The sequence below is a fragment of the Oculina patagonica genome, chromosome 13, assembly GCF_052425735.1.
Source record: "Oculina patagonica isolate OP01 chromosome 13, crgOcupat, whole genome shotgun sequence".
NCBI lineage: Eukaryota > Metazoa > Cnidaria > Anthozoa > Scleractinia > Oculinidae > Oculina > Oculina patagonica.
The window spans coordinates 10837900-10862527 of NC_135770.1; the positions used below are offsets into that span (position 1 = coordinate 10837900).

General features: G+C 38.7%; 1 protein-coding gene and 1 pseudogene across 1 annotated transcript; one reads left to right on the forward strand and one right to left on the reverse strand.

Annotated features, from left to right (window-relative positions):
• Positions 1-863: 863 nt before the first annotated feature.
• On the reverse strand, positions 864-24577 carry LOC144636670 (uncharacterized). Its single transcript, XM_078495860.1, has 25 exons — positions 24412-24577; positions 24219-24288; positions 24026-24106; positions 21778-21894; positions 20682-20714; positions 20162-20223; positions 19550-19662; positions 19129-19198; positions 18257-18329; positions 15538-15605; positions 14768-14868; positions 13881-14012; positions 10884-10981; positions 10304-10381; positions 9545-9676; positions 8751-8870; positions 8242-8293; positions 7809-7943; positions 7498-7580; positions 7342-7418; positions 7055-7108; positions 6609-6662; positions 5886-6072; positions 5028-5201; positions 864-3711 (listed from the first exon to the last, which is right to left on the reverse strand). The coding sequence occupies exons 1-25, from the start codon at positions 24456-24458 to the stop codon at positions 2101-2103; spliced, it is 3822 nt and encodes a 1273-aa protein (XP_078351986.1). The 5' UTR covers positions 24459-24577; the 3' UTR covers positions 864-2100.
• Positions 16162-17793, forward strand: LOC144635426 (uncharacterized; annotated as a pseudogene).
• Positions 24578-24628: the final 51 nt, after the last annotated feature.

A 24628-nucleotide genomic window follows, 5' to 3' on the forward strand; every position in this document is an offset into this window, starting at 1 on the left:
ACACCCTAAGATTGTCCCAATTGACCAGTTTTGGCCAATAAGTACTAAGCAGTGAACTATAACAGAGAAAAGAATGCTATGCACTAGGGGGAACTTTCAGACACTACATAGAGCTCTAACAGCGAAGTAATGACAAAAGCATGCAGGTTCGTTCCATATTTCTTCAGTTGAAGCCGTTAAAAGAATTAACATTTCCGAGTGGATTTCATTTAGAAGAAGGCACGAGAAAGTAGGTACAGGCAAACAGCAAATGGACGCCAAGCAAGTTGAAATAGAAAAGTGTGTGTACATAAAGGATATCTCAATACAAAATACGCAAGCTTTTAGCATCGCCTAGCAATAACTATATTTATATGTAGTTTTCAGTTCCAGGCAACCATATAAAAACTTCGTAGTAAGCAATAAAGACAAGAGTGTGTAAACAGTTTAACGTTTACTTTCCGTGTAGTTTTCCCTGAAAACGACCATAATCTCAACCGCTTACCGTGTAACGCTGACCTTCGCCGGATTGTCGCGCGACATCCCCCCCCCCCCCCCACCCCCAAAAAAAGGCTGCGATGGAAACTTGTTCCGGTTCTTTTATTTGTTTTTCTAGCCAGGCAACGAGGGTCTTTGTAAGGAAACAAATAAGAAAAACAGAATTTTAAGGTTATACATTATAGAGAGAGGTTATAGTGGTCCTTGCGTCTCTCGCGGGCCTTTCGCTACCGCGCGTGTCCTGCACAATCTCGTACACAGGCTTTCTATTACACAAATGGGAACAGTGAATGAAGACCGTCGGCTTCTCTTCATTCTACAAAGGGAGGACAAATTAATCTCCTAAACCAAACCGAAAGCAATAAGATAACAACGGATACGGCCTCGACACCCATCATTTCTTTATTGTGTAACATTAATTTTACATCTATATTTTATTAGTATTTTCTGATTGATAATTTCGTGAAGCAGACTTCACATTAATTAACACCCCTTCAAACCTTAAACACATCCCAAGGATTTGCCCCCCCCCCCCCCCCTTTCTCGGGCAAGAAGAGTTGTTTTCGAGGACCGTTCATAATCTTTTTCAACATTCCCTGACCTTGCCTTTTTGCGACATTTTACCTTAGTAAGCTGTTATTTCTCGATTTCCTTTGTTTTTGAGAACATTTCTACATAAGGCAAAAATGACTTCAAAAACGCCGTCTTTCCAAAAAGACCAAATACCCCTGGGGGTTCTTAAAATCAAATCCTTGGGATATGCCTAGTTGACTTTTTTATTTGATGAGGGTATAATTCCCATTATAATATCATAACACATTATATTTTTACACCTCAACTCCCTTTTTACCGACACCCTATAAACAGGGACGATACATTTTGTACAATTCACTGTTAACCTTAATCGGCGAGAAGATTCAAATAAAAAATAAACTAAATCTTACATTAAATCGTTGAAATAAATATAATTTCTTAATGAACAAGCTCAACGTTTACTTTTAATTAAATAGCATTTGGAAAGAACGACCGTCACCATTTCTGTTCCATAGCGTAAGTCTTTTCCCAGAGTTTAATTAAATTATCTATTTACGTCAACAACTGCATAATAAGTACTACGACAGAAATCTTTCTGTTAGCAATTTATAATATTGTTTCTTTAGATCTGCCTATTTTTTAACCAAAAGGGATGTTAATGAAAAAACAGTTACGAAAGGCATAAAGAAAACTTCGCCACAAAAGTAGAAAATACTACACCGTAATTAAATAGGTCTTGGACGATTTTTAGCTTAAATGCGAAAAGGGCAATAGTTGTTTCGTCGAATTTCACATTAAGCAACATAGTCTAGTTGAAACCTTGCCTTCCACTGACACAATTCATTTATATACAAGAGCGAAATATCCTTCGCTATAAATATGCAAGGAAGTATAGAACTCAAATAATCCTTAAACTAAATTCAATAATTGAGAAAATTACCTAATCGACAACTTAAATTGATTTACTTTTAATTCAATACTTGCTCATGATCGGTCAATCTTTGGTAATTGACAGAACCAGACTTCCCAAATATGGTAGTAACATCTCAAAAAACAACCAATCACGAGCGAGTAAGAAACGTTGTGCGTCTACAGCAGAATGCATTGCGGGTTCTGCTCGTCGTCCCCGCGAGAACCTCTCTCACGCTTCTCTGCCATTCTCAACTGTTTGTCCAACTCCTGCAGTTTTTTCCTCTGTTCTTTGATCCTGATAAGCTCATCTGTTTTTCCTTTATCGCTCATTTCCTTCTCCAGCAAGTCCGCCATGAGGAATAATTCCTCAGCAGCTTTGGCCGCGCAGCGCTGCTGTCGCACGTCAAGCTTAGCAAGCTGTCGTTTGTCCTTCTGTACTTTATCTTTTACTCTGTGCAGAATCTCCGAGCGCTGCTCTAATTCTTGTTCCACGTGCTCCAACGTCTCCTTGTGAACAGCTTCTAGATCAGACAGCTTTCTTCGCTCACTTTCAAGCAGCTGATTCACGCTTGATTTGCGTTTCTCCAGCTCCTGCACAGCTTCGCCGATCGTCAGCTCGGCCACTTCTTGCTGCTCCTTGTGCTTCTTCTCCAGTTCAAGGAGTCGAACTTTCTCTTTCCTAATTAGGCTTCGTTCTGCTTCTCTTTCATTCTCCAATTCCTCTAGCTCTTCTTCGTTCAACGTCTCTTTCTCCGCCTGCTGCAGCGCCTGGCTGTGCTGTCGTTCCAGCAGCGCAATCCGCCGCCGCTGTTTGTAAATGAGCTTCTTGCGCTCTCTAGCCTCGCGGTCTACATCTTCACACCTCCTCTCAATCTCCTGTTCATACTGAATCAGCGGTCCCAGTTCATTCCGCACCGTACTCTCAACTTTCTCTCTTAGCGGCATAAGAATCATCTTCTCGCCCTCCAGGTGTTTCTCAAGCTTGGTTTTCGTCTCTGTCACCATCAGCGTAGCTTTCTGAAGCGCCGTTTGGTGTTTGGTCAAGAGTTCCGACAAGATTTTTCGTTCCTCTCTAATATCCTTGATCTCCTCGCGAGTTTCAAATTCTAGCAGTTCTTTCTTTTTCGTGAAATCAGCTTCAGTCAGCTCACCTTCTTTATCCTCGTTTTCCAATTCTTCCAACCTTCGCCTCGCCTCCTCCACTTTCATTCTTGCAGCTCTTCTCTCCATGATCATTTTCTCCTTCTCGATGAGCGACGCTTCCTCCACCTCCTCCGCATTCTCCAGCATTTCCCTCACATCCCTAATTTTGGCGTAGGCCTGGTCTTGAGCTCGCTTGTGCTTGTTCTGCACCTCCTCCAACCGGCGCCACTCTCCTTCTATAGCCGACTTCCCAGTGGTCAGGCTGCGGAGTCCTTCCAATGTCTCCTGCTCTACTCGCCGGACCGACTCCTTAGCTTGCGACACTTCCCTCTGTGCCTCCTTCCGCTGGTCCTCATAATCACTTTCCAGCTGCTTCAGTCGCTCACGGAGCACATCCAGTTGTGACTTTTCCTCGGGCTCTGCCCTAGCTGCTGCCTCGGCTGCAGCTTCAGCTGCCGCCTCACTGCGTTCAGCAGCCGACTGCAGCATGTCATTGCTAACGGAAGGGCTGACTGTCGCGGAAGAAGACGCAGTACTGCTTCGTTCGGTAGTAGCACGAGCCTGCTGTTCAGCTAATTCTAGTTCTTGTGATTTGGCTTCAATTTCCTGCTGTAGTTTTGCTACTTCTTCCCGCTGCATTTCAACCTGAAAATCAAAATGACATAAGTTTTTAGGTCATTTAAATATTATAACGTTCACTTCCATTGTGTAGCGTTTCAGATGGAAATGCTCCAGCCCAACAATAGGGCGCTTAAGGGCCCACTGACGTATATATTTGGACCCGTTGCTAGGGACATTCACGGTTATATAGTTTTAGCAATTTTTCTTGTTTAGTTATGGTTGAATCTTTTACTCAGTCCATAACGTAAATATGACGTCATCGGGCCACGCCCATGATCACGTGACAAATCTAAAATTTTTGATCTTTTGCATGTTATCAGAAAATCATTCATGGTGTCATGATCTTTATTTGTTTTTGTATCTTGGTAAGTATGGGTTTCATTTCATTATGGAAAATAATTTTTTTAGAGAGATTTAAAATATTGATTTGTCCATAAAATTTTTATTAACAATGATTTAAGCAAATGAATACTTAGTTATGTTTCCGACCCAGGTCGGAAAAATATAACGTCGAAAAAAAGTGAATCAAATTAAAGACCGCCAAGTATTTAGATTTTTTCTGCAAACCGGAAATCATTTTGTTAACGCATGCGTAATTCATCTGACAAGAGAACAGTGCGCGCGCTAGTTGTACGCGTACGCTTTTGAGATTATTTGCATGTGTAAAAAAACTGCTTTTCCTGGTTCAATTTAATTTGACTGATTCTCAGATGTGAAGTCAACTATTAGTCAGGAAGTTTTTCGGTAGTTCCTATTGTTTCATCTTATTTGGCGAGTTTGAAGAAGTGCTCGAAAGGAAATTTTTTTGCACATCTGGCGCGTACAGATAGCGTGAGTAACCCGTACACGCAATACAGCGCGCGCTCTTTTAGCACCTTAGCAACGCGCGAGAAATTGGTCAGTGGGCCCTTAACCTTTAGTTTAAATACCATGTTACTTAAAGAGGTACATCACGGAGATTTTACTGCATTTTTGATCACACACAAAATGCGCCTAGAGCACTGAGATGAAGAAGTTATAGTAAGTGAATTTTCAAAGGGATAGTTTTTTTAACCAAGGGACCGGTTTTAATAAACTCCGCCCGACTTTTTTCAATTTGATATCAAATCTTTGATATCGGGCTGATCGCCCTCAACTGGCCATCCCACGTTTTAATTCTACTGAGGTTTCTTTCTTGGAACGAGCTTCAAAATAAACAGCGGCCTAATCTAACTTAACACTATGGGACTACTGATCACAGCCAGTCTAGTACCACCCTCCCACTATCTTCCTCTCTAAGTTACGCCCCTCGGGCGTAACTTAGCGTGATAACGAGGCAGTCCAAAATGTTTCCACAGTACCTGTCGTCGCTCTCGGTCCCATTTTTTCTCCAGATCTTCCTTTATCCTACCCATCTCCTGTTCCTTGAGTTGAACCTTCTTCCTGTGATCTTCCTCCAACGCCATCAAGCGCTGCATCTCAGCTTCTAGTCGCTGTTTCTCTTCTTCCTGTTCTTGGCGAATCCTTTCTTTTACCTGGTTGTTTTAAAAAAAGAAAACAGAGCCTTTTGAGTTAGCTTGGATTAGATTAGAGCTTTTAAAGCTTTTTTCAAGCCAGAGAAGCGACCTTACTAAGTGCCTACGTGTATGTTTTTAGGAAACAGTGACCATGTACCTTCGCAAGCCGTTATGGTGGTCACGCAACGGGTACTGCGTGACGTGACAATCTATTGCGTGAACTAAATTGCGACTGTAGCTTTCCAAAACATTGGCCCATTTCTCGTACAGAGAAAAAAGTCGTTTCACTGACTAATAAGGAGAAGACGGATTATTGGAAGGAACAATTCACGCAAACAACGAAACGAATCGTTTCAACGTTACATTCGACTCGTCGAAACGAAAGACAAAACTAGTACTGGGCCTATTCATTAGCCGGTGTACGGCCCTCCCGCTGCGCTCAAAGGCGGAGCGGGAAGGCTGTACACAGGCTACCTATTTGTGTTCAAAAGAATTTTATGGCGGTGGGGGGGGGTTGTTTCGGGACGGGGGGACGGTAGTATCGGACGGGATTATCTTTTGAAGAGACTTTGGTTGAATACTGGAGGAATTTTTCTGTCTGGAATTGGGGAGCGTCTTATTTTGGGGGCAAGAAATTTTTAGAAGTTTACCAAAAAACTCTAAACCCTTCCTTCAGGCTTTGTGACACTTAACCGAATGTACCTGTCGTATTTCGTCTTCAGCTCGTTGGCGAGCATTTTCTTGTTCTTCTCGTATTTCCTCCAGGTATTTCTTCTGAATTTCCAGCTGCTGGTGACTCGCTTCCAGTTCCTTTCTTCGTTCACTTTCCTCCGCGCTTCGAACTTCAGACGCTCTCTGTTGCTGGGAACGAAGAAACTCAAGCTCACGTCTGTAGAGGTAAGAACGAACATGTTTGTCATAAAAAGATAAGATAAGATAAAAACTTTATTACCGTGTCTGTGTGTTTAGCCCTTATGGACTAATTGGGGACACAATTAAAATACCTAAAATACTATTAATAATGCTAAGCTAAAAATATTTAAAATACTTAACTAAAAACTAAAAAAAAAATATCCAAAACCTTTTTAATAGCTTCACATATTGTCGAAGGATCTCCAAATAATTCTGGCAGAATACTACGTAGTTAGCGAAGACAGAAGAAGAGTTTTGCGTATTTTCCGAGAATCTTGCCCATATGGATAAGTTATAGCTTAGCTTTTGTCCCCTACTTCAAAATGCAAGATGTTTTTAATATAGAGTAATTCTAGAATGCATTCCAGCAAAACAATGCTGTTACCGACTGAAAACAAAACTGAACAACTGATTGGACCAATACTGTGCCAATGCTGGACTAACACCGAAGTTATACTGAGCCATTACTGGGCCAACACTGATAAAAATATGAAAAACAGTGTATTTACGAACCTTGCTTCCTCCAGTTTGTCGGCAGCTTCTCGCTGTTGAGTTTCAAGACATCGCCTGTGGAAAAAAATTATAATAATGAAAAGAATGATTAAAAAATAATTGGTATATTAAGAGAGGTAAACATGCGATTACAATTTCATAGCACAAAGGGATCAGACGATATTCGGCAATCTTCGGAAGACAGTGGGTAACATTATTTGACATTCTGATACTGTTCGAATATCTTTGCAAGTTTTCGGCAGGGTAACCTTCGGAAATCTTCGGTTCAACATCGGAACTGTCGCACATGCTTTGGTAATCTTCGGTGTAACTCAAATAAGCCAAGCTGACAGGGACAGGCAATCACGTTTATCCGGCTGTTAGCAAATGAACGCATACATTTGCAGAGACGAAGTGGAACGACGTCAACCAAATTTAACAAATTCGTTTTGTCGCTCTTAACTCACCTTTGCTCTTCAATCCTACGTGTTTCCTCACGATACTGGCGTTCCAGTTCCAAACTATATAAATTGAAATAAAAACAGCAAAATTAACAAGAAAGCTCAGTAAAATGTTAAATGACGTAGATGATAGATTCCACGTGGGTAGTCTCTCCTGAGGACAACACAATGGCAAGGCTAGGACTCTGGCTGTAGTCCTTTAAATTCCGGAGTGCGACGAACTAATTATTAAAAGGCTGCGTCTCCAAGAAGGATTTACAGCAAAGAAGCGAAATGTTAAGGTTTTTACTTACCCAGCATTGTAAAACATATAAGATGGTTCCCTCTCTGGTTCTGATCCAATATCCGCCAGATTTTCCATCGATTCATACTAGAATAATGGAGAAAAAGCAGCTTATTAGTCGACGTTCGTTTTCCTTTGATGACCAAAAAACAACAAACCAACTCACGTATCTCTTTTTTCTGAGCTTTGCGGCTTCTTGAGGATGGTTAAACCGCAACATGTTTGTCTTTCCAAGTAAAATTACATCTCCTACAAAAAGAACAAAAGACATTCAACAACTAAATTTTGATCAAAACAATGCTCAAGCTTGAGCGGTCCACATAAGCGTGACAAAAACTTGTGTGACGTCTGGTGTCCACCTATTGGGTCACGCTGGCACATGACATTTTCGGAGTACTGACTCGTGAGTGCCCGTGCTCTTTTTTGATTGGATAATAAAAATCGGAAACTCTTCGAGTGCTATAACGAAGTACCTACCCTGACTGATCCGCTGTGACTTGCCCACAGGAAGCCCATTCACCTGACACAGGGAGGCGATGGGATGCAGGATAACAGTTCCCTCAATACTCTCCATGATGCAATGCTCAGCTTCAATACCAGGCCCTGATAACACTGCAAATCAACAGAATAGTAACATAGTCTACATCGAAACTCTCATTACCAATGTTCAGTCATTTTATAAAATTCAGGTAAAGGGAAATTACGTGTCGATCACTGTTGGGCTTCCAGAGAGAAACATGAGATATCTATAGCAAGTTTTAAAATGCAAAACAAATTACGTTTATTTGTTTTCATTAACAAGACTAGACTTGCCTACAAGTCGAGCTCACAGAGTGCGAAGCGCGAAAGCCGGAAACGAGAAGCGAACAACTTTTAGAAAGTCTATGACAAGACAAGAATCTGCGCAAACCTATATCAGGGTTAAAGTTGGCATCCTCTCTTCCAATGTATGTCATTCCATCCTGTGAAATAAAACAGGCATTTTTAATGAGAAAGGTTTCACTTTAAAGGGGCTAGGTCACGGTCTCTTAGGAGCTCTGGACTTTAAATTGACAGAGCAAAAATCACGGCGACATAACAAACAAGGTTGATTTTATCAAGCATTGTAAATGACACTTTTGTACAAATTGAGATAAACTTGAAAAAAGTTGGGCCGACGTTTTTCAAGTTGACCAAAATGCAATCCGTTTTAATCTTCTCGAATTTTGCCCATCCATGCCCCTTTTTGGCCTTTCTGTGTTTCTTTTGAGTTCTTCTACAGTGTTGAGCCGTTATTGTGATATTTTAAATTAATTCTATGAACAGTTGGTCAGTGCCGAAATTGTCTAAAATTGCGTGACATAGCCCCATTGACTTGCTCTGTTTCCGATGAAGAAAAGACTAAACACTTCATAACATGTTACTGCGCTACCAAGCTACCTTCAGATGATACATCGTCACTCCTGTACTAAGCACGTCATCATCAATGCAGACCAAGTGAGGCAGCTCTGACTCCATTTTAATGCCAGCACCCTCATATCTAAAGCCAAGAGCTCTCTCCTGTCAAAAAATTAATTTAGCACTTCGTCAATAATTCGTCTACGTCTGGACACCATTCAGATGTTCATGTTCCAGTCATAGAAGAATGTAACTTTTCTGTTGTAAACATTTGTCAATAAAATTAACACAGGAATACTCATTTTACTTTACTAACTCGCCAAGCTAAAAAGTCTTCCCTTCAAGAGTTTAACACTCTGACGTCTAAATACATTTGTTCAAAATATGTTTAACTACCCAGCAACAACAATTTGCTAGTAAATCCAAGTTGTCTTCAAGGTTCTTTCGCAGTATGCAAATCTAGTACGCTTAATAAACAAGCGTCTTTCTTTCCGGGCTCAATTCCACCCCACCCCCTCTCAAGAGACGTCTGAAAGTCAAGCCCAAAAAAATCCATACTGTTGACGTAACTCCACAAAAATCTGTGCAGTGTCTCTGATTGGTTGTAATTTGCGCGCGAAGATTCAAAACCGAGCAAGAACCAATCAGAGACACGTCACGCCAATTTTCCCGCCGAAATCGGACCGCTCGCCAGGCGAGCGTCATTTCCCGCCACAGGATCATCTGAAGTTATTTTTAAGCTGAATGGCACAAAAGCGCGCAGTTGCGTCTTTAACACTTGAATGAAGAAACTTTAGGGAACTCTTCATCGTGTTTACAACTCTTAATTTTTTTACCTCGATAATTTTCTGGGTCTCCCGCCACTTGCTAGTCCAGTTCTTAGTTAGTTCTTCCACTCGTGCTTCATTCTGGTGCAGTCTTTCATTTATCTGCGATTCTTCAGCAGCACCAAGCCCCCCAACTCCATCCTAGATAGAAAGACATGTCACTTGAACATGGAAGCTCAACAAGTGTCGATCACAGAAAGTGCATCAACTGAAATGAACTGACCACAAAATGCTATCCTTCTTTGGAGTCTTCTTCTCAAAATTACTCATGTAATTTGCCAAACAAGACTTTGTATCTATTTGTAATATGCGTTACTTAATGGATTATCCTTCGTGAAAATGACCTTTTGGGGGACTCAAAATAGAACTGCAGATAAGTGAAATGGAAGAAAAAAGTGATATTAATTTGAACTTTTGGAGGAGCTCTAAACAGCATCCAAGACTGTTATGAATACCGCGACATGATGCGTGAGCCCTTTTTGTGATTGGTTCCTTAGAGCGATTTTTACTTGAGTGTCGAAAGTGTATTTGCATTATGCTTTTGCTTTGTATTTGTACGATTAGTGATTGGCTTAAAAAATTCGCGCCACTTTCTCAACCAATCGTACCTCACTCACATACGTTTTTCTCGCGCTTCGTGCCGGCTGCGTGTATTTGCTTCGAGTTTTGATTGGTTTACTGGATTGTCTGTGTCCTTTGTGATTAGCAGCGTGATTACTTTGGTTTTGGTTTTACGACATTTTACCACCATTTATAGTAATCACATACCTGACCATGCGCCTGCAGGAGCACTTTGAGTCGATCTATCTCAGCTCTCAGTTCTCTGATAAGCTTCACATTAGGATCCTAAATGGAATGAACCCAAATTTACAAATACTTTTAAAACTTGTGTATCAATCAGAACACTCATGAAGATCATATTAAGTCCCTTTAATTCTCTCCAATCTAATAAAAAAAATTCTTAATTTTTGGTAAAATTAAGATTGCAAACTCGGATTCCTGTCATAGGCAGATTTAGAGGACAGAAGGGCCACGGCCCGCCTTTCATCTAGGAAGTGTTGAATTGTTGGTACATTTGCTACCAGAATGCAAGAAATCGTAGAGATCGAACCTTGATTTTTAATTTTTTCCTACTAGATTGTTATGCCAATGGTAAGAAATTTCATCTTCCCTGTAACTGCTTCTGTCCCATTTCTCAGATTCCTGGATGTGCCTCAGCCTGTTCTCTAATGAACTTTGAAAAGGCTAACAATGGCTGATTCTTTGCATAATCCACTAAGTTACATGTACAACACATAAAATATTTGCCTGGAAGTCACTCACTTACTTAAATAACTTTATAACAAACCTCATTGACTGTGGGTTTATTGATGATATTCTTTGCTCTGTTGGCGTATCGCAGGGTACTGAGAGTCTCTGAATAGTTCACATCAGCTGGTGATATGGCTGTGAAGAATAAAAAAACAAAAAGGGTACTATTAACTCTATGTACAGGGTCTTTACTTCTTACAATATTGAGACTTTGAAAGCACACAGGCGACAAGAATAAATCTTAACAAGGGCCTCTAGAGGGGAGACTTTTTATGATTGGTCCACAACCAAATTTTCTTACTAACAAGGTCTTCAAGAAGAAATTCAAGAGAAATTTCAAGTGGAGGCACGGTGGCCCAGTTGTTTACAAATAAATAAATATTGTAAATAAACAGAAACTTCTCCTGTTAAACCCAACTGGTGGGAGCTGGCTATATACAAAACGTGGAGGTGTTGAATTCGGGACCACCAAACACAATCCATCTAGTCGCAGGGAAAAAAACAAAAAAAACAAGTCTAGTGCCCTGACCAAAGGCCACGCTGCATCCACCTCCCATTTTGGCAATGAGATGGTTACGAATTCTTTACTGAGTCCTCATGCTGTGTTCTTGGGCAAGACACCTTATTTGCCATGCTACATCCCAGGGGGGTACTCCGGCATGTAAATGACGGGGATGATCGAATGGAGGCCAAACTCAGAACCCAAAAAAATCCCTAAGTCTTCTGACATTACCCAAAAAAATCCCTGGACCAAAAATAACCCCCCCCCCTCCCCAAAATCCCTTGTCAAATTACCCCTAAATTGCCAGGAGGGGCAATAATATAACACAAAGAAAATCATAAAAAATTGAACGCTCATGTTTTTTTATTCATCATACCATAAATATGCCAAGGACGCGCCAAGGCAGGCAAGCTCGTTTTTAATACCCCCCAAAAAAATCCCCTATTTAAATCAAGACACCCAAAAAAATACTAGCAAAATTTTCCAACCCCCCCCAAAAAAATCCCGGAATCAAAAATTTCAAACCTAAAAAAATCCTTTGATCATCCTAGTCATTTACAAGCCGGAGTACCCCCCCCCCCCTGGGTGCTACATGTCATCCAATACGATCAAAAGAAAGCTTTTTACTTTTTAGGAAGACTTAAGGTGGCTCAACTGGATTTTCAAGGGGTAACACCGCTCAAGTTTGATAATTAACTACGTCGCCATTAACAATGCTATCGAAAAACGATCACCACAGTTGTATTACATAAAGATGAAATTTTTTTATGATCAGTGTTATATTGACATCGGAGTTGCCATAGCGACGAAATGACGTCATTACGTCTTTTACTTTCGCTCGTATTACTCGGCACCAGGAGATTTTTACAAAAATCGCTCAAAGGAGCTTGTACCACACATAGCTGCCTCGATGTTGGCAAAGTTTGAACAAATTCTGTGAGAGCGTTTTCGAAATATTTGAGGATGAAGTTTTCGGGGCTATAAAAACAGTCAAAAACATACTAACGAGAAAATGGGGTAATATCTAAAGAAAACGACGCGCCTGTGAATTGCAATTTCATCCTATGGTAGTTTGATTTCGTTTAAAATCGTGTGTAAAACAGTGGTGGGGATTGCTTTGGTGGATTGCTAGAAAAAAGAATTTGATGAGCGTGCGTTCAGGTGCTCTTGTTGCCATTTTCGTTTATTATTTGGTCTATGCCTACAAAAGTGATAATAAATTAAAAACCGCTCGATGAATTTTTTTTAAAATTTGACAAACTCGAGGTTTGTCATCTATTGATAAAGCTTGCAAGTTTCAAGCTCATTGAAAACATTTAAGGCAGTAAAATTGGGCCTCCAATGTAATGATTTTTTCCTCGCAGATTTCATGTTTACAAGCGAGTGTCCTCATTATTCACGGGTATTGTTTTCAAGTTTCATATCTTCGTGCACCACTCCAGTAAAAAAATTCATTTGCATTAAACAGGATGCTCGATTGCTTTCCGAAACATTTTCCGAAGCATGCTAATCTTCCTTGGGGTGAGAATAGCAATGACAATATCTGCAGAATAATAGCTTTCGATTTCTGGACAGAGGCCCTTGACATCAATAGCCCGACAAATGCTGTTACAATTTTTTAAGCAATGTAAGCATATTTCGGAAAATTGTTCGGAAAGCAGTCGAGCGTCCTATTTAATACAAATGAATTTTTTGCTCAAGTCGTGCACGTGGATATGAAACTTGAAAACAATACCCGTGAATAATGAGGACACTCGCTTGTAAAGACGAAATCTGCGAGAAAAAATCAGTACATTGGAGGCCCAATTTTACTGCCTTAAATGTTTTCAATGAGCTTGAAACTTGCAAGCTTTATCAATTGATGACAAACCTCGAGTTTGTCAAATTTTAAAAAAAAATCATCGAGCGGTTTTTAATTTATTATCACTTTTGAAGGCATAGACCAAATTATAAACAAAAATGGCAACAAGAGCACCTGAACGCACGCTCATCAAATTCTTTTTTCTCGCAATCGACCAAAGCAATCCCCATTACTGTTTTACACACGATTTTAAATGAAATCAAACAACTATAAGATGAAATTGCAATTCACAGGCGCGTCGTTTTCTTTAGATATTACCCCATTTTCTCGTTAGTATGTTTTTGACTGTTTTTATAGCCCCGAAAACTTCATCCTCAAATATTTCGAAAACGCTCTCACAGAATTTGTTCAAACTTTGCCAACATCGAGGCAGCTATGTGTGGTACAAGCTCCTTTGAGCGATTTTTGTAAAAATCTCCTGGTGCCGAGTAATACGAGCGAAAGTAAAAGACATAATGACGTCATTTCATCGCTATGGCAACTCCGATGTCAATATAATACTGATCATAACAAAATTTCATCTTTATCTAATACAACTGTGGTGATCGTTTTTCGATAGCATTGTTAATGTCGACGTAGTTAATTCTCAAACTTGAGCGGTGTTACCCCTAAAAAATCCAGTTGAGCCACCTTAAGAAAAGCTGTTATTGATAGTAATTATTTATCCTAACCTGCTATCATGATTGTCTTGGCATTTCCTCCTAAACTGTCTTTAAGCAGCCATGTCAAGACAGAGTTGCGATATGGTATAAACAGCTTCTTCTTGGCATCATGCTTATGGATGGAATTTTCACTTGCTTCAGCTACAATGAAAAATACAAACAATATAATTCAATGAATATTTATCTGGCATTTGTTAGTCTGGTGACTCACTGGCAATAATTATTTGTCAAGTTTTCGCAATGTAAATGTAAAGCTGAGTAACACTATACCTGCCACCTTTTCCGGGTGAAAGGCGTGAGATTTTTATCCTGAGAGTGCTAAGATTTCCAGAGATAAAACGACCACTTCCGAAGGTTCCCGAAGATGTCCGAAGTATTTCGAAGACGTTCCAAACATATCCCGAAGTCAGTCTCAGGACGTGTTTTGCTAAACAGGACCACATTCTCAATGCTTTTCTTGTCAAAACTCCGAGATTTCAGAAAAAGTATCGTCATTAACTCGGTTTACACAGAGTTTTCGTTTCTCACATTGGTTTCAGTTCACATATTTTTGGAAAGTGTGCTATTTATGGTTGTAATAACTCACATTTTTCAACTAGGCGTGAGAAATTGGTTTGTAAGCGTAAGTTGGGGTGAGATCGAAGTTTTCAACTCGCAGGCGTGGGACTCATGCCTAAGGCGTGAGAGTTGGCAGGTATATAACACTGTCTTCATGAACCACTTAATCCTCCTAACTATCCTCCAGGGTGTTGTTACAATTCATATCGATGCCATTTACTATCACTAATATAGCTGTTATTAAGTAAAAGGTGTATAGTATTGTTTACAATGTAGTTTGGTGTGTGTACAATTTTGTAACTGCCTTGAAATGTCCAGCATAGAAAGTATCTAATTACCTAATGCTGAAATAACTGTTCCTAATGTGACAAGAGATTTGTTGATGTTTGCTCCTTCTTTTAATCTGCTTCCTGTGGCACCAGTCGAGTTTGCTCTCTCACTATGAGAAGAAACAAAGATGTTAGCAGAAGGGTAATAGATTTGTATGTCAGACACAGACACACTTGTTCTTCAACTATGATTCTCGTACTTGTAGAACTGTTAATCATCACAAGATTTCAAAAATCAACCTCATCAAGGAGGCTGCATACTTCAAGTGGTCAGTGTGTTAGGCTCAAAACCTGGTCCTCCCAGATGAAAACTTTGCTTTCTAAGCACAAGCTAAATTTGGAACCTGGGACCTCAGGTTGCTAAAATTAATTGCATAGCCCAAAATGTTTCACTGATCTCCTATGTGCTTGTTTAATAATTATTGTTTTGATTGAAAAGTCAGTAACTTTCAATTTATAATGAGGATTTACCAAAAAAGCATCAAGTCTTGTTCAGGTCTAACTGCACTAGCCTGCGAATACAGCCGCCTCTCATTCCCTCCTGCTACTATGTGCGAAACGCACGTAGTAGACTTTCTCAAAAAAATCCTCGCGGTCGTCACCTCACGACGCTTTTCGGCTCGCTTTGCTCGCCAATAGAGGGCGACTTGGTGCAAGTCTACGCACGTAGTAGCGGGAGGGAATGAGAGGCGGCTGTATTCGCAGGCTATTACTGCACATGAAACTGTTTTTTCAATGATCAGTAAGTGTATTTGTATAATAATTAATGGTTGTCTGACCTTCCTGCCAAGTCAACCAGGTGGATTTTACTGACAGTTTCACTCGGCATGTCTGTATAGAATTTGGCCTGCAATACAACAAAACAAAATAAATCAACAGAATACTAAAAATCCTAGATGTACATGACCTAGTGTTTCTTTTATATGTACAACACAATTAAATTCTATTTCGATCTGAAATCATTGGGATCGGAAGAGCCACTATGTGTAAGATGCCAACGTAATTTTTATTTATTAAGTTTTTTTTTTTGGGTTCGTAACAGCAGAGATTTAGAAAATGATTTTATAATGAAATTAAACGCTAAAATATTGTTAAAATTCATTTTTAAACTTTAAAAACTTTAAAAAAGTAGACGACGTTTCGGCGCTGCTCTACGCCATTATCAAGTCAAAAGAAGTGATAGTTAAAATAAGAATATATATAACGTGAAACAATAAAAATAGTTGTGTGTCCTATGGGCATAATACGTAAAGTAAAACAATGGAAAAACTAAAAGTTCTAATTAAAAATAGGGAAGTGTCAAGTAAATAATTTGGCGCGGATAGAGTCACTCTGGGTGTTCAGGGAACACGAAGAGATAACATTATCATTTCCAAACCGGACAAAGGCTCGGGTGTCGTAATAATGGACAAAGACGAGTACCTTCGTCTACTGAGTGAGGCCTCGATCAACGATTCTACAAAATTTATCCACATCGATCAACATCGTCCAAAGTCCAGAGGGAGACCTCCTAAACACTTTCATCCACTCTTAGAGAAAGAAAAGCAACTCCGCGAAAAGGTCCATCAGATTCTACCGAAAGCTACAGCCGACCAACTTTGCCCCAAAAGCTCTAGATTAGCACATCTGTATGGCCTCCCCAAAACGCACAAAGAAAGGCTCTGCATGCGACCAATCTTATCTGCATCTGGCACATACAACTTCCCGTTGGCAAAATGGTTAGAGGAGAAATTGAAGCCACTATCCACCAACAAATATTGTATTAATGATATTTTCAGCTTCACTGACGAGATAAAGAACACTCTTATCGAATCTGACCACATCCTTGTCTCCTATGATGTATCTGCACTATTTACAAATGTTCCTCTGAAGGAAACAATTGACATTCTTGTCGACAAAGCTTTTGAAGATGACTGGTTTAATAAGACGCATAGTACGCAACTCCAAAAGCATCAACTGACTGAGTTATTAGAAATCGCTACGTCCAATCAGCTGTTTCAATTCAACGGTGAGCTGTATGAGCAAACAGACGGTGTAGCTATGGGCTCGCCACTTGGCCCTCTACTAGCCAATGTTTTCATGTGCCATATAGAGAACCAACTGGAACAAAACAACATGATCCCGTCATTCTATCGAAGATACGTTGATGACACTCTGGTCAAAATGCCCAACACAGATGCGGCTTTAGATTTCTTACAAGTACTTAACGGTGCCCATCCTAGTTTGTCTTTTACCATGGAACTTGAACATGAGGGCTCTATTCCATTCCTCGGCACACTAATCACGAGAAACGACAACACACTAAAAACGGAAGTCTACAGAAAACCAACTGAAACGGGCCTTCTGCTCCATTTTCAAAGCCACGTTGATAACAGATACAAGAAAGGCCTGGTAAACACAATGGTTGATCGGGCGCACCGTTTATCCTCCACCGAAGAAGCCTTCACGAAAGAGTGCAACAAGTTACGCACCATGTTTTCAAAACTACACTACCCGAACGTATTAGTCGATTCCACAATACGCAAGTTCAGGCAAGAAACTAATACAGAACCGCACGCCGCAGCCCCATCAGAGCCATCTGTCTACATTTCATTGCCTTTTAAAGATCAACGATCAGCTAATCGCGTCCGCAAAGAAATTCATTCTCTGGGATCCAAGATCAACATCGATGTCAAACCCGTCTTTACCAGCAGAAAACTGTCACAGATTTTGTGCGTAAAGGAAAACAAGCCCCCGATCGTGAACACACAATGCGTTGTTTACTTGTTTCAATGTGATTTGTGCGATGCAAATTATGTCGGGTTTACTGCCTGACACCTACATCAACGCATTAGTGAGCACCGTTATTCTGCGATCGGTAGACACCTTGAGGCACAACATGGCAGCAAAGGAGCAAAGATTAATCACCTTTTCAAAGTGTTAAAGAAATGCAGAAGAAGTTTGACTGCCTAGTATATGAAATGCTGTTCATCAGGGACATTAATCCTTCCCTGAACACCCAGAGTGACTCTATCCGCGCCAAATTATTTACTTGACACTTTCCTATTTTTAATTAGAACTTTTAGTTTTTCCATTGTTTTACTTTACGTATTATGCCCATAGGACACACAACTATTTTTATTGTTTCACGTTATATATATTCTTATTTTAACTATCACTTCTTTTGATTGATAATGGCGTAGAGCAGCGCCGAAACGTCGTCTACTTTTTTAAAGTTTTTAAAGTTTAAAAATGAATTTTAACAATATTTTAGCGTTTAATTTCATTATAAAATCAAGTTCTTTTTTTACTTATTTATTTGTTTAATATAATTTATTTCATTGTTTATTTATAATTATTATATTAATTACATGTATTATTACATCTGCTTACGCAGTCACACACAGTTTTTTATTACTAATCACTGGGTAGACATCGTGTATAAACTTTTACCACCTGTTGTTCCTGCAAACTGTTGCATAGTTTACTAACTATGTAAGAATCAGTCGGTTTACTGACCTGTGTGAATAAAATGGTGAATATCGCATGTGACCTGCTGCTCACATCATTCATGTTAGTGGAGGCTACAGTCCTGCAATGTGAACAAAACCTTACAGTTAACATCTGTTCAAGCAAGGTTGGTAATCTGCCTTGTTGGTAATCTTGGCACTGACCTTTTTGTGAACTACATAATTATACTGAAACTATGTTATATACAGAATCACCCTAAACTACTGATTTGAATAGGTAAAATCTGTATTGAGCCTAATGGCCCACCAGGCTAGAGCTTATCTCAAATGGGATGCTTGTCCATCGCAGCCTAGTGACCCATCAGGCTGAAGCTTATCCTAGCATGAAGGGAAGAGGAGTATTGCTACTATCCCCCACCCCACCCCCACAAGATGCAATGCTTTTCCATCGCAGGGTTACCCCTCCAGCATTAAATTCGCCAGTACCAATTTTTTACACCTGGGTAATGAGAGTAATAGTTCTTGCCCAAGAACACAAGACAATAAAAGGGGTGGTGAATGGTCCTTCAAAAAAGGCGAGTCTCACAGAATTTTAGGCAAATTAGAGGGGTCTCGTCGTCTCGAAGTTTTCTTTGATGCCTTCTCGGAGTCTCAATTTTTTTTGCAAGGCTAATAAGGTCTCGGGCTCGCAGAAAAGATATCAGTCTCGCCGTCTTGCCAAGTCTCGCATTTACCATTCAACACCCCTTATGAACCTGGCCAGGGTTGAACCTCAGCCATTCAATCTTGAGTCCAGCACACTTACCATTAGGCCATTGCACCTCTTACTTGATTTAAATACTAGCATCTTACCGGTAAAAGCTTTTGGCCCTTTCTTCAGGTTGTTATTTTACTGAATTAAGTAATGTTATCACTTGTTACCTGTTTGTGTTTCCCTCGTCCATTAAACTCTCTATCCCTTCATAGTCTTTCACAACATGCTTTGTCAAATCTAAAAATCCACAAAATACAAAAAAAAAAAGGTTGAAAAAAGAAACAAACTTGGTTTACATACTGAAAAATTAAACACATGCTACTAATAAAAGGACTACACTGTATCATTCTTCTACACCTGACAAGAATGAAACTGGTTGTAAACACCAACAACTACAAATATTTGTATTGTAATTAGTGTAGGCAGAGCCCGTTAGTGTTGTAGTTATTGTATTGTTGTAATTATTGTGTGTTTGTAATGATAATAATAATAATAAAAAAATAAATAAAAAAAAAACGCCACAACTTAATTGATCAATAAAAGTTACTAACAAATAAGGAAGAAACTCAGTCGACCACTGAAACATACCTTGTACATAAGGACCTTCCTTGGGGTGTTCTCGCACTTTGAGATTGAATTTCTCTCTTCCTTTGGCTGGCCGCAGCAGATCACCAACTTTCTCATTGTATATTTCAAGATAACTATCAAATTATTAAAAATTATAAAAAATAAATTTATGCATTAACAATCATATCTTAAATATTTTTATTACAATCAAAACAAGTCAAGTGTTTCTTCCAATAATGACAACAAAACACAATTTATTAATTAATACTGGTATTAACATGTAATTCATATTTATTTCAAGAACGGAATATCTGGTCAGCGGTCAACTAACAAAACCATACATGTGACAGCTGTCAATTGACCATAGCGTGGATGCCCAGTATCAAAGAGGTTAGCTGATGTTAACCTTGACATTAACCTTTTTCTGGATTTCCGAAGGTAAATGTACGTACATACAATTCGTGTGCATGATGAAAATGAAACTCAAATGTATGGTTCTCCTATTTCTGTGTACATTCCCTGTGGTTATGGGGCTCCACGCACTCTGCTGCTCTTTGGGCCGCTGTGGAACTCCACTATAATTAAACTAAGTACTAGGTAGTACAGCAGTCACACTAGCCATAGGATATGTACCTGACTTCAGTCCTAAACTCAGTCTTATCATCAGCGCTAGATTCCATGCGTGTATACAGACCCTGTAAAATAAGAGTATTAAACTCATTGGTCTGTGCATACCAAAGTTGTAGTTTAAAGTACATGTATTTGATAATACTTCAACCATTCTTTTTTTTTACTTACTCTTTTTACTTTACTTCTTTTTTACTAAAAATGCTTTACTAAGATAGAGTATTGCAATAGGAATAAAGGATCAATATGCCAAGGGAAGATTGAAATGGAGAACAAAATTATTTTATAAATAAATGCACTTGAAAATGTTCACTGGGCTAAATTTTTCAAGATGCCTCTTCTGTGACAGTTTCTTTAACCCTTTCTGTTGGAAACATTGCTCTCAGGTTCATGCTCGCATTATCCTGGCAGCTGCGTAATAGTTAAAAAAACTGTCTCACCTAGATGTATAGCCCTGGCAAGGCATACTCTCTCCTGACAAGACAGAAGTTGGCAGTTTTTTAAAAATATATATTTGTATTATTACCTGGCATATTCTTGGTATCAACCCAGGTGCAGACTGCAAAGAAATAACCACAAATTACTGCACAGTAATAAACATTTCTTTCATTTTCCAAACAAATAGAAAGACATCTGAGTTACACCTAGCTTACATGAAGAGAAAAAGTTAGAACAACTGTGTGTGCATGTGTAGAGTAAAAGGTAAAGTCTGCTTCGAGCCTAGTGGCTCATACAGCCGGAGCTTATCCCGGTTTCCGTAGCATTAAGCGACTAGGAGTATTGCTACTCCCCCCTGGATGGGATGCTAGTCCATCGCAGGGTTACCCCCCAGCAGTAAATTCGCCGGTACCCGTTTATACACCTGGGTGGAGAGAGGCACTGTGAGAGTAAAGTGTCTTGCCCAAGAACACAACGCAGCGCCCCGGCCAGGCCTCGAACCTGGGCCGTTCGACTCGGAGGCGAGCGCACTAACCATTAGGCCACCGCGCCTCCCATGCATGCATGTGCATGTGTAGAGTACTCCAGGTAAAAGTAATTGGGAGACTTTGCTGAGGATGTTTTTCTTTGGGGGGTGGGGAGAATGTTGAAATTAATGATTTTGATATATCGGGTAGTAGGTCCATTTCTCTATTATGAATCCCTTCCTAAAAATTTGTAGTAAGCCAAAACAATATTTTTAAGAAGAACAAAATGGATACATGTTAGGCATAGGCTGATACAAACACTTAAAAAGTTTGGAAGAAATTTACATAAACTTATGGTAAACATACTTTATAAACTAATGTGTGATCTGAATTAAGCCTGCTGGCTGCTTTATTAAACACCCTCCTTTATCCTTTACATTAAGCTCCCCCCCCCCCACCTATAACAGTGCAGTACACCAATTGATTACTCAAACCTTCTGATTATTCAAACCAAAAGCCATTTTCCTTAGATTTGCCTCACTACACTGCAAGCCTAACACTGCAATTTTACCCCCAATTTCTTGAAAGTTTGAAAAATCAGGATTCTACCATTAATAAACAAATTAGAATTTACTCCAACGGCCTAATCGAGAAATTTTATAAAGTGAGTTTTTTATGGCTTTTGACAAGTGCAACACAACAATAATATCAGCTAACCTCTTGTCCCATCATACTGTATGATTTGCCAGCACCTGTCTGTCCATAAGCAAAAATGCATGCATTGTAACCTTCAAATGCTGCCTGGATGACGTCAGTTCCCAAATCGTCAAACACCTGTCAAGGAAAAACAAACAAAAATGTTATACATGTAGATATAGCTCTTTAAGTACATAGATCTACATGATTACTTTATGCATAAAAGCTTGTTTAATATGAAGTTGACAATACCGGCTGTGACAATACTAAAAACACTGTTCATGCAGTGCAAGTGATGTACCTTTTTGGTGTAATTTCCATGGTTTTCACTTTGAAGTGAACAAAGCAAAATATTGATTGAAAGCAGAAAGACTAGAAGTCTAAATTTGCTTATCTAAGACAAAACTATAGTGTGCACTTCATATGTGGCTAATTATCAGCCTTTTTCCAAATAACTTTTCACCTTTTTGAAAAAAAATGAGTGCTGGTGCAAATTAAACATTCATATAAAATGGGCTTATACATGTAGTATAATAGTAATATAATTTATATTAAAGGTTTTGATATGCACATCACTTCAAAACAGCCGCAAAAGCCATCTCAGAATTAGCCTATTTGTTACTGACAAACTTAACAACATTTCCAATAATATAAATAATGATATGTACTCTGAATTTATGTGTACATGACATATACATATGAAGAGAAATACAATACGGAATTTAAACAAAAAGGACTGCAAACTACATGTATGCAGCAAGAAGGCTACATGCTGAAAATCATTTATTTTCGAGTCATTATCAGTACACTGACTATCATTTTAATTTAGTCAAATTTTCACAGCTCATTAATTTAAATAATCAATTCAGATGTCTACATGTACATGTATACAGGCATGATCTCACTCTTATTAGTTGTAAATTGTGTACACATGGTTGACAAAAGAAGGTGGCTGCTGGATAAAATCACAGTCCACTGCTTTATCTTGGTGGGCTATTATTCCGATTTTTATGAAAAAGAAACAGAGTCAACCAACTTCTCCAACAATAAGCCACCTACTTAAATTTTTTGTTACAATCATGTGTACATAAACATGTAATTATTTTAGATTGAAAAGACAACAATTATATTTCCTTAAAATTCCAAGCTTAGTTTTCCCCGATGATGTGGGGAAAATTTTTTATGAAATCAAATGAATTCCTTTAAAACTTTCTGAAGCCTCAAAATCATAAAAAAAAATTCTGAGTATATCAAAAAGATAAATTAAACAATGTCTGTAAAGAAATAAATAAATATTTTAAAATGTGGCCTGAAATATAAAAATATTGGATTATATTTAGATCTGAATAAATTTTCATCTGGATAACAAAGAGTAAATTTCAATATGCAGGTATTTCTTGCAATTTATTCTTTATGATCCATTCATTAAACGCACAACATAATCAGATTATGTGTGTCATTTTTAAGTGGATTCTGTGTAATTCAATTGTACCAATGCGATCCTCTTACTAATTGAAAGGATGGTTAACTAGTACATAAAATATTTATGATCAGATTTATTTACATTGTGAATTCGCTTGATTTGTTGATGTCACTGCACACATTTTATACGAAACACTAAATTATATTGAAATCAAAGTCTGTTTCTGTATAAACAATCGCCAATTTTATACAATCGTCAACCGTCAACATGCTTTTTAATACTGTATCAAACACAAAACACCTTCTTGATGTACTCTTTTAAAACATACATGCATATACCCAGCCATGATAATTAAACTCCTGCTAGCTTGAGAGTTTCAGTTTTGATTCCTGACAAAAAATAATTCAATTCTATTTTCTTACAAATACTGTTTTCTTTAAAATTCAAACATCGCATACCACCAAGGAAACTCTTATACAAAAAATATTCTCTTGTTTCTGCTTAATCAATTTGACTTGCAAAACAGCCAATGACCAAAAATTCAGACAAATCAAAATTGCAGGACCATAGAATAAATATAAATAGGGCAACATACTGTTCTCAACAGCTTGAGTCCAAAAAATACAAGTGTGTATTCTCAGTTTTTAAAAGATCCTTTAACTAGTAAAAACTTGAGGATTGTAAGCTTGTATATATCGCTGCTATCTAAATTACGTGAGTGTGTGTACAATATTTCATTATACATGCAAAATGACGTTCGAAATTCTCGAAATCACTAGGCACGAAAACTTCCTTCGGCAGGGTTTAAATTTAAATTTAAAGTGTAGTTATTTTAAAATAATTTACCTGCTCTTGTGAGGCAAAATGTTTGTCTGAACTATCAGCAGACCAGTAGGAAAAATCGTATGAAAAATCTTTATCTTCGCCCTAAAAGTAAAGTTAAAACTCGAGTTACATGTAAATTTCATCACCGAATTGAATTGGGCACCCACAGTAAACACCTACGTCGAAACGAAGTAAAATACAAAGATTCACTTACAGTAGGATTGGAGATTGTTGTCTTCTTTCTGTCCATATGAATACAAACTTTAGCTGCCATATCACGCTCCCTTAAAAAATAAAAAGAAGACATTTTAAGGATATTTACACTGTCGAACATTGGGAATTTTATACCGGTGTCTTTGTGAACGGCAAAATTCATAAGCTGACTTCACATGAATTTATTTCCCTACCTTTTGTTAAGGGGCCTCACTCTGACAGCTACCTTGACCGAAGCCATGTTGATTCGCGGTATTTCCTTCCTCTAAGTCATTTTTAATGTGTATGATCGCCAAATCAAAGCTTACAAAATGTACATTTTATTCGGAATCATTCTAACACTCTTCTTCGATTCTCCCACTCACGAGCCTGCGCACACTCGACTGACCGCTTTGATGTCATTGGTTCCCA

What these genes read in the sequence shown, in the direction of transcription:
- LOC144636670 (XM_078495860.1), bottom strand. Translation starts at nt 24,458, where the DNA reads ATGGCTTCGGTCAAGGTAGCTGTCAGAGTGAGGCCCCTTAACAAAAG. An exon ending in CAACAATCTCCAATCCTACT is followed by an intron (nt 24,107 to 24,218) that starts GTAAGTGAATCT and finishes CTTTACTTTTAG; the next exon opens with GGCGAAGATAAAGATTTTTC. An exon ending in TGATACCAAGAATATGCCAG is followed by an intron (nt 20,224 to 20,681) that starts GTAATAATACAA and finishes CTTATTTTACAG; the next exon opens with GGTCTGTATACACGCATGGA.